Consider the following 11441-nt stretch of genomic DNA (forward strand, 5'->3'; position numbering starts at 1 on the left):
GGCTTATCATACTTATAATGGCCGGTTACATTCCTTGTGTAGGTATGCCCACCTGATCAATAATGTTTAGGTGTATCAAGTACATACTATACACAGACTGGTTGTCAGTTATCTTGTCAGCTTAAAAAAACCTTAATTGCGATATTAAAGAGATATTTTTCATAGTTAATCACATATGCAAGTTATTTCTGTTATAAAAGTGTTGTTTTGGACACGAATGCCCTTACAATGCAGAAATTTGGAAAATATTGTACAATGTATTTGGGATTTGTTTGTTAAGATTGTGAAGCTTACCGAGACTGATCCTTGGATTTCATATTTCAGTTTTATGTGCAATATATACTACACAGATGACATGAATTAATAGCAGTAGTTGTTATCAACAAATATATGCTTAGTGATGATTCTTTTTAGTCATTATAAATTTTGCTATGTTGCTTTATATCAATAAGATCTCAGACAAGTTCGAAAATGGGCCCGATCATTCAGTAACTGGCAGACTTACTGCCAATCGGAGAATACAAGATGGCCGATCGTGGCCTCTGATTTGCTGAGACGATAAATTTGTCACTGAAATTGAAGGCATGGCGGAAACGAGTTGAATGGAACACCACGTGGTTGAGACGTTGTAGGTCACTGTCGTTCTAACCGTAGTAAAGGTGTTTGTTAATACCCCCTATGATTTCTCAAGATTATCAGCAGCAATTCACTTCAATTCACTTATATATTTTTTCAAACTTTCCTTATGAGGTTCCCGATCAAGTGTTCTTACTTTTTGTGACGATCAGAAAATCCAAGATGGTCACCCTGTCCTCTCATTGACCGAGATGTTTTTGTCTTCTTCTCAAGAAAGGCTACACCGATTGACTTCTTACTTACTAGATAGAGGTATTCCTTATGAGGTTTTGACCAAGTTTGTTACTTTTCATGCTGATTGTTAAATTCCAGATGGCCACCCTGGCCTGTGATTGACTAGGACATTTACAACTTCATCTGTCCATTAAACGTATCACCTAATTCATCTATACAGCATGTGTATGCCTGGTCTCCATGTTAGTATGGGTGTATGCCCTCTCTCCAAAGTAACTATGTGCCAATTTAAAAAAAAAAAGAACATGCTACAATTTGAGTACTTCAGAATTTACTCAGGTGACCGTTTAGGCCCATGGGCCTCTTGTTTTTTTTTAACTCTTGCATACCTTTAACATACATGTAGATAAACCTTCTCTCCCTAGGCTATCCAATTATCAACCTATCTGTAATCAATATGATAACTGTAGGTCAACTTGAGAGGTCCTTTTGGTCAGACTATCGTCATATTGTTCACCAGCCAGAAGTGGAATGTTATAAACAGATGCATCATCCTCTTCACATCTTTCAAGATATAAATGGAATTCTTTATCCAATCTGTCAAGATGACGTTAATCATGCTTTCTCTATACAGCCAATATAGACAATTTTGTGGCATGTGATTAACACTGAAGGTTCCCTAATCATTTTAATCCAAAACTGATTGGCAATGCAGCATCAAGGTCTGTAATCCATTGATACTAGTCTAGGAACCGTTGTGCCTGTCCGGTTCAATCGGCTTGTCTGTTTTTAAATGCATCATTTTCCGGTATAAATCCTGGTGGACATGCAAATGTTTATGCTTTTGAGGCTCAGTCAAGGCTCGCCTGAAAGAAGCATCAGATTACCAGGTACGACCTTAATTCATAAACGAACAACTCCGGTCCAACTTGTCCAACCGTTTGGATCGCGATAAATGAATGCAGCCTAGGTTTTACTTGATGACCTCCCTCTATAACAAAACTTTTCTGACTTTGACATGATTGAAATTCACAAACATGTAGCACTCTCTTTTATGCGATAAATGTTTTGAAGATGTTTGATTTATTTCCAATGTATTTCCATTCTTCTTGCAATTAAAGGTCTGTGTAAAGGAAATCTACATATGAAAAATTATTTTGAAACTTTTATTGCACGTTCTGATTCCTAAATCATTAGGCTGTAGAAGTTCTGATTTTTTCAGTGAATTACATGTTTTGCTTTTGCAAAATGCATTGCATGTTCTGTTCATTTCGCAACGAGCACACACTGATTAAGCCTTTCATGTAGGCATGTGGTTTGGTACCTCTGTATACACAGGTAGCTTGGAGAAATTTCCCATGGATAGCCCCTGCCATTCGGAATGCTGACAATCCTTTGGATATTACTACATGTAGACAGTGTCATGTGTCCTCATCTTCCTTCTTCATCTGCTCTATCAGATGTTGCCTTTCCTGGGCCTGCCTCATTTTCATCAGTACTAGACTTTCATAGTCTTTCTCAGCACTAGACTGGTAAGCCGACCAGGTGTCTCTCTTCTCCGCCTAAAACACAAAGTCACATGATAGTCTATTCATGGCATGTAAATGGAGATGGAACACAGGAAAATGCTTTCAGTAAAGTCACTTTGTTTTTATATCAGAATAACTTGGATTGATAAGTGAAAGACTATTATTTCCTGGATTTATGAATGAAAGACTCTAAAGTAATTCTGTTCCTGGATGTGTAAGCATAATATTTGAAAAACAATTTGTGACTTGTTGAATGGAACCTGACAGTAAAAATTATGAAGCACTATATAAAATGTGATACATAGAGAATAATACATGCCTTAATCCATATTGCACCCAGTATCAACCCGAGTCTGCAATATCAGCCCAAGGGCCGCAGGCCCGAGGGCTGATATTGGTCGAGGGTTGATACTGGGTGAGATATGGAAAAAGGCTTGTTTTACTCTGTTTATTACATACTTACTAATAACAAGAGGCCCATGGGCCTTAACGGTCACCTGAGTCCTACAGTATTTATTTTTGTTGTTGAAATATGTACCAATTTGAGTAAAAAATTGTTAAATATAATGTTAACTTAACTTTGTCAGGACCATGAGTCAATCATTCCTACAAAGTTTCAATTCAATCTGCCCAGCAGAACTTGACTTTAAGTTTGAAATAGTTTTTCAAAATGGCGGCCGTGGCGACCATATTGGATTTCTGAACAACCCGAAAAATAACAACACTTTGCCAGGACCATAAGGCGATAATTCCTACAAACTTTCAGTTCAATTGGCCCAGCAGAACTTGACTTTAAGTTTGAAATAGGTTTTCAAAATGGCGGCCGTGGCGGCCATATTGGATTTCTGATTGACCTGAAAAATAACAACACTTTGTCAGGACCATGAGTAGATCATTCCTACCAACTTTCAGTTCAATCGGCCCTGCAGAACTTGACTTTAAGTTTGAAATAGTTTTTCAAAATGGCGGCCGTGGCGACCATATTGGGTTTCTGAACAACCCGAAAAATAACAACGCTTTGCCAGGACCATAAGGCGATAATTCCTACAAACTTTCAGTTCAATTGGACCAGCAGAACTTGACTTTAAGTTTGAAATAGGTTTTCAAAATGGCGAGGGCTGATATGGGTTAGAGCAATTGTGTCGTATCACCAATACAAAAAACCTGTATTTACTAGTAAGTTTGTAATAAAAATGAATAATGGTCCCTGTCAAGATTTCCCCTTGCAAACAGGTGGCACATCATGGGACATTTTTGCAGGTATATTCTATCATCACCTACCCACTAACTAAGTAATGTGCTACAAACCTGTACACACTACAGTGAATCAGAATGTAACCAACTGCAGACAGGGGAACAGCAATCAGCAAGATATGTTCAATGCATTACTTGTAATAAAATTATTTTTATGCATCTATCTGGATGACAGATTATTCACGCTATTCTGGTCTATATGGAATCATTAACATATACAGTCAAATCAGATCTACCATGTATTGTTATATAACTTTATTAATTTTACAACAATTATGAAACAAGTTATTGCAACTTATACTTATCACTCTTGTTTGCCCCAATTTTAGCCCACAAGGGTCTTAATGTGGGAGGAAACCCACATGGTCAGACAGGTGACCCCATGGTCCAAATGTGTCCATACCTACGACAGATTGTACCATTATACAGGTATCTAGTGGTTATGTGTCCATACTTAAGACAGACTGTACCATTATACAGGTATCTAGTGGTTATGTGTCCATACTTACGACAGATTGTACCATTATACAGGTATCTAGTGGTTATGTGTCCATACTTACGACAGATTGTACCATTATACAGGTATCTAGTGGTTATGTGTCAATACCTTCGACAGATTGTACCATTATACAGGTATCTAGTCGTTATGTGTCCATACTTACGACAGATTGTACCATTATACAGGTATCTAGTGGTTAAGTGTCCATACTTAAGACAGACTGTACCATTATACAGGTATCTAGTGGTTATGTGTCCATACTTACGACAGATTGTACCATTTTACAGGTATCTAGTGGTTATGTGTCAATACCTTCGACAGATTGTACCATTATACAGGTATCTAGTGGTTATGTGTCCATACTTACGACAGATTGTACCATTTTACAGGTATCTAGTGGTTATGTGACCAGGGAGAACTTAACATTATTTGAGAGTATTTGAAAGACCATAAAACTGAAGTATCTGGTACAGAATTGAGACAATTTACACACCTTGGTTGGATCTGGCACTGTAAATATGTTGTTTGCTCTGTCCTCAGACTCATCTGGCTGACTTTCGGCTTCAGAAGCAGCAGCAGGTCCAAGGGGTACAGACTGGCCTTCCAACCAGTTCAAGGTCAAAGGATTCTCAACTAACCCTTTTTCATTTTGGACAGCCATTTGCTGTAATAACAATAATTGGCATGTAAGTATCACAAGTATGGAACTGTGTGATAATATATTAGAACTGATGTATTTTGTAAACAATATCTGCTTTAATGTTTTTTTCCAAAGAGATGGACTTGTTACTTTCTGATGACTACTACTGTTTGAGAAACCTTTTTAGTCTTAATATTATAGTTGTTTCATGGAAATTTATTGATCATTTTCAATTAATAAAATAATAGATATTTAAGTGACCAATTCATGGATTAAGTAATAAATGGTATCAGGATAAACTTGACTTCACTTAAAATGCAAAATTTTCACTGATAAGTTTAAAATTATTGACAACTAACCTACAAAGTGAGTAATTTCAATATTAATTTCCAATAAATGCATGTTTCATGTTAACTTAATTTTTGAAATATATATACCTGGTAGGTATATTGTTTACAGCACAAAGAGGGATATCTTCGGTGTTGTACTCACAGCAGCATACTGAGATGACAATTCTAGGATAGCACTGCCATTCTTCTTGTTGGATATCAGCAGATTTAGGACATCACCGTACTGTAGGACAGACCAGGATACATTTCACTAATATTATCTATATACTGTACACCACTTATACTGTAGGACAGACCAGGATACATTTCACTAATATTATCTATATACTGTACACCACTTATACTGTAGGACAGACCAGGATACATTTCACTAATATTATCTATATACTGTACACCACTTATACTGTAGGACAGACCAGGACACATTTCACTAATATTATCTATATACTGTACACCACTTATACTGTAGGACAGACCAGGACACATTTCACTAATATTATCTATATACTGTACATCACTTATACTGTAGGACAGACCAGGACACATTTCACTAATATTATCTATATACTGTACATCACTTACACTGTAGGACAGACCAGGACACATTTCACTAATATTATCTATATACTGTACACCACTTATACTGTAGGACAGACCAGGACACATTTCACTAATATTATCTATATACTGTACACCACTTACACTGTAGGACAGACCAGGACACATTTCACTAATATTATCTATATACTGTACATCACTTATACTGTAGGACAGACCAGGACACATTTCACTAATATTATCTATATACTGTACATCACTTACACTGTAGGACAGACCAGGACACATTTCACTAATATTATCTATATACTGTACACCACTTATACTGTAGGACAGACCAGGACACATTTCACTAATATTATCTATATACTGTACATCACTTATACTGTAGGACAGACCAGGATACATTTCACTTATATTATCTATATACTGTACATCACTTACACTGTAGGACAGACCAGGATACAATTCACTAATATTATCTATATACTGTACACCACTTATACTGTAGGACAGACCAGGACACATTTCACTGATATTATCTATATACTGTACACCACTTACACTGTAGGACAGACCAGGATACATTTCACTTATACTATCTATATACTGTACATCACTTATACTGTAGGACTGTAATTCATGAAAGCATAGCTGCAACTGCTATGTTTAATTTAAAAATTGGTAAAAACTACATTTGTAGAAAACTTGTCCAGAAACCTAAATGAAACAGATGCCCGCAATGAAGAGCAAACAAGTAAAGTAAAGGACAGTACCACAGGTAAGGCCTCTTACTTAAAATTTTACTGTGGATTCAAAGAATACCTTTACCTTAGAGAACATGGTTTGGAGTACAGTGTAAGAATATCCTCCATTGCTTTCATCACCTTTCTTTGCTTTCCATTTGATCTGCAAACAAAACTTTTTATTTAAATAGTTCATATAAATTTTTGTGATTTCTCACAAGATTTTGTTACAGAATTATGCTGTTTTAACATTTTTCTTTAATGTTGATATGAAAGTCTCAATCTGATGTTAAGACATTTACAGTCTATAAATTTGGAATGTGTGAAATGTTTTCAATAAGAAAGAAAATTATATTCATTTTTTTCTAATATTAGCCTAAAATAGGTATAAAATTCTGAGGTGTAAGAGGTTTAAACAATCTACAATAACTCATCAATATAAGAATGAAAGGTTGTCTCACAGATTTAATTTCATGGTTCTATTACAAGACATGCATTTGACATGACACCATAACACACTGCCTTTATACTATATTCATGTGCCCAACAAGTGGAGGAATGAACTACTTATTAATTTAAAGAATAGCACAAAAAGTCCTATCATTATGATGAAACTTTTTTTTCAAAAGCAGCCACTTTGTTGAAAATCTGATTAAGTAAGTTTAGCTTTAGAGCATTTTCATACCTTAATTTTGTCAATATGATGACGCGATAATGTTTATCTAATTTTTAGTGTGTAGATCAATGAAGTTATGTTTTATCATTGTGCGTGAACTGTGGATATGTCAGTGAGGTCGTGCATATCTGAAGATTGCTGTGTTTCCTGTTAAGAATCACAGTTTACTAGAATCTTAGTCTCCCAGAAGTTTGTATGTGACTTTAACACCACTGCCCCAATACCTTCAGTTTGGGTGTTACTGTTTCCTCTTCATCTTTCTGTTTAGCTTCTGAAGTTTTTTTGAGCTCCTCCTGTAACAGTTGTTGTTCTTTTTCCAGCAATTTGGAACCTTCCTTTCTTAATCTTTCAATCTGAAAATAATGTAAAGGTATAGAATGAAACTTAAATATGAATATTTGATTAGAGATATACCTGGAAATCTTGATGGTCGATATATTATACAATAAAAATAATAAAATAATAAAATATTTTATTTAAGTGTCACACATATTTTACATAACACATCATTATACATCACCTGTTTTATTGTAATATAGTTAGAGCAGGTCTAATGTCCCGAGACTGTAAAATGAAAATAACCTGCTTTATGTTCCTCTTAATGTTCCTGGCATGTTAACAGATGTCAAAAAACATATCCCATAATTCTGTTTGACTGCTCTGGGATTAGGACAATGTTTGTCAAATAGTAGGTACTTTATTGCACCAAGTTGACTTTCACTTTGGGGGTTCGAATTCTTGTATCAAAAAATAAATATTCAGAATAGATATGTTAATGTTCTACATTAAAAAGATCATGTTTTGTAAATGAGGTACGACTACAGGTGATATCATTAAATCTCTAATGTGACCTGGTCTCTGCTAATCTTCTGAGGTTGTGGTATAAAGGATATATGTGTTATATCAATATAATGATTTTTCTGTTGGGTCATTAACAACATACCAACCAAACACCTGACATTAGTCTGTCAGACTTTGAAATACCAACATGCAACACTAAAATCTGAAGACATATTACTGCAATTTGGCAAGTTTTGTGCAGAAGTGGAAGAATGAGTCATACATTTGAATGTAAAATGACACAGTATATGGTTTACACTTATTGCATTTAAAAAGTATACATGTATTTCATAATTTCAGTTGATTTAGAGGAATGATTTCCTAAATATATATACCAGTCAAAACAAACAGAAAAACGTAGGTATTTATTGAGTCTGCTCAAACATCAAACACCTTTGATATTTCTCCACAGTATACCGTACTCCAATAAATAACAGAACCTATATATAAACGCTGTTAAACCCTTACCTCTGCTTGGAAATTTTTGTTAGCAGCGACATCAAAATCCTTCTGTGATTGAGCTGCGTTTTCTCTTGATTCCAAATCTGTGGGTAGAGATGAGAATGGTACAAGAGAGGAGGACTGGACAGACAAGAACGGACAGATATAGACTGTGAAAACATTGTACAGTGAATATTCAGATTACACATTTAAATTACAAACTTGTGAACATTAGTACTTTGGTGTCTTCACAGCAACATTTAATTTTAAATCACACTTGAAAACCAGATATCATTGTTACTTCAGTTTAACTAGAAGTAACTGTGTGATATCAATACTCTTTTAGGAGAGAAAGGTTTTTATTTTAGGAGATACACTGACACATATTTTTTCAGGACTTAACAAATGCCCCCTATATTCAAAAGAAGAGATGGCCACACACAACCAAATAGTGACATGTTTTGGTACACTAGAACATTCTACCTCATTCTCAAACCCTTCCTAGTATAAAGTGAGATCCCCCAATTTTCTGATTTTCAGAAAATAACATTTATGTTATCTTAAGTATTATACGGTTGAAGGATAACACATTTTCAGGCAATCTTTTAGTTTATAACTTACTTTTTCAAAGTCAGGTAACAAAAAAGATGGTGATTACTGCTATATACAATCTGTTCAAAAAGTATAAATATACAACATATATGATATTACCTTCTTTCAATTTCTTTCGCTTGCTGTCAAGTTCTTTGTGTCTTTTCTCGGCAGCTTTCTTTGCTTTTTGGATTTTATCATATGCTACCTATTCAAATTCAAACAATCTATTTCAGTATTATATACATACTTTACAACCCTGAAAGAAATGTCCCCTCTAATGTTTTATTTATTTCTCTTACACATAACACATGTGCATGCTTGTTACATGCCTGTACATACATAATACAGCTTAGATCATATCAGCATACTATCATGAACTAATTCATCTGAAATGTCACCAACTGACTGGTTATAAAGAAAGCAAAAAAGAAGGGACACTAAAATTACCAGTGCATGGTCTCAAACCAACACTAGTTCCTCAATGTTTCTTAAATTAAATGTTCATGATAAAAAGTATCATACTAATGATACTTTTACAGCGTTGCTTCTATAAGAATTTTTTGTGAGAAATGGCACATTCCAAAGATGTTTAATCTGTCGATTATTTCCACAAATACTGATTTAGCTAGAATAATGTGGTTTAATATTGTACAAATAAATTTTCTAACAAATAGGCTATGTAATCAAACTGTATCAATGTAATACACGTTTAGTCCTGGTGTCTCTAAAGGGGCATTCACCAGGGAGGTTCTCGCTCAATAAAATGATTCTACATACCCTAGCTGGAGCATCTGTGAGGATCTCCAATGCTTTGGAAAGCTTGTGAAACACTTCAACTGAAATGAAATTTAACAAAGAAAACATTATTCACCAATGGCTTTATATGTCATTTGTAAAAACTATACACTGTTCAATCTGGATTTCTGTTATTTTAGCAGAATTTGAATTTAACAAAGGCTGAGTTAAGCATGAGAATTTCTCTGGAAAACTTAACAAATGATTACTGTAAAACACACTACAAAACACTTGATGGGAATCCTTATATCTTTAATTTATGATTTCATAAACCAAGAAATACATCAATGTAAAAAACTACCTGCTTAGTACTTAATCTGGGAACCAAATGTATCCAAGTGTATCACTGTAAAGCCATCAAACTCACCTGCCGCTGGGTTATCTGGGTTTTTGTCAGGATGCCATTTCAAAGCTTGTTTTCTGTAGGATTTCACAATCTACAAAGAAAATTATTTAACCAGGTATGTTTATACTTTCTGTAGCTGCATCGGGTCCAAACACATTTTGTGATAGATGCATATATCTGAGATATAGATCCAAAACAAATCAAAGAAATAATATTAGGTAGTTGATTATGTGAACAAACGTCAATGTAATTTTTCAATTCCCCAAGGCAGTATGTAATATGCCTATTTATTGAGACATAAAGATTAAACAATTGTATGACAAAAGGTAGCTGCTGCCCACCACACAGTTTTCTCCATGTAATCCAGTTACCTCCCAAATTATTCGTGCACTAAGATCCAGGTCAACAAAACTTATTAATATAAATTGATGAAACTTGTTTCAAACAGGCCAGTTACTGTTGTGATTTTTATGGATATTTTTTAACTTCATGACTTAATGCACACACTTCTAGACTACACAAAAGTGACTGAGTTGTGAGGATTTTTCTCTTCTGACTTGAGATGAGGCATTGAAATTCTAGTTTATCATCTGAAATATGAGGATGTTTCTGCAAGTATATACAAAGCAAACCCAAAGGATCGGAAAACAAGAAGTTGCAGAAGAAAAGATTTCAATCTCGCACTGTTCCCAAGGTTTTTCTGGTCATTAGATAGCTGCGGCTAGTGAGACCGTCCTTTTGTTGTTTCATCCCTTATGTACTTCGGGTTTGTGCATATTTATAATATTTCTAAAAAAGATGTATATACTACTGTCTTATTTACATTTATACATTTGTACACATTTGTTCAAATTTGTTTTTGTTCTTTTTCTTCGATTGTCGAATGTACAGTGCTATATTAGAATTAGGTTAGATTAGTGAGTATCCCTAATAAATCGTCCGCATTTCTCCAGTTTCCTTCCCTTTTCTGGTGTTCTGATCTTCCTTGGTTGTTTCAAGTACTTTGTAGGACAATATTTCCAGTTTTGGGATTAGCTTGTTATCCCCACTCAATCCCTATTAGGAAATGTATACAATTCAATATCCTACAATTTGATGGGTATTTTAGGAGGGCCTAAAATATCTTTGCTAGTTTTCATCTTTAATTCTAAATGATTAATAATTCAATGTTTGATTTTTTTTCTAAACTAGTACAGATGAGGGGTGTCACGTTACCAGATGGGAACTGTCCTCAGATCAAAACTTTTTCTTACATCAAATGGCCAGGTCATTACATGTAACAGAGACAAGAGTGGTCCTAGCGTTATGTTATCATCTGTTTGAAAATGAAAGTAGTGTTTACGAGGTGGTGGTGGTGGTGGTG

At 34.7% G+C, this 11441-nt stretch overlaps 1 protein-coding gene across 1 annotated transcript in view; it reads right to left on the minus strand.

Moving 5' to 3' along the window:
* Nucleotides 1-2: 2 nt before the first annotated feature.
* Nucleotides 3-11441, minus strand: part of LOC110466351 (dnaJ homolog subfamily C member 17-like) — an 11620-nt gene continuing 181 nt past the window's right edge. Inside the window, exons 2-11 of the mRNA XM_021522795.1 lie at nt 10942-10949; nt 10100-10170; nt 9715-9773; nt 9055-9142; nt 8371-8447; nt 7287-7415; nt 6472-6549; nt 5225-5305; nt 4586-4756; nt 3-2372 (exon numbers count right to left, since the gene is read on the minus strand). Of these exons, the coding sequence (XP_021378470.1) occupies nt 2232-2372; nt 4586-4756; nt 5225-5305; nt 6472-6549; nt 7287-7415; nt 8371-8447; nt 9055-9142; nt 9715-9773; nt 10100-10170; nt 10942-10949 (903 nt within the window). The 3' untranslated portion in view covers nt 3-2231. The remainder of the gene's footprint in view (nt 2373-4585; nt 4757-5224; nt 5306-6471; nt 6550-7286; nt 7416-8370; nt 8448-9054; nt 9143-9714; nt 9774-10099; nt 10171-10941; nt 10950-11441) is intronic.

The sequence above is a fragment of the Mizuhopecten yessoensis genome, unplaced genomic scaffold (assembly GCF_002113885.1).
Source record: "Mizuhopecten yessoensis strain PY_sf001 unplaced genomic scaffold, ASM211388v2 scaffold11131, whole genome shotgun sequence".
NCBI classification, from domain to species: domain Eukaryota; kingdom Metazoa; phylum Mollusca; class Bivalvia; order Pectinida; family Pectinidae; genus Mizuhopecten; species Mizuhopecten yessoensis.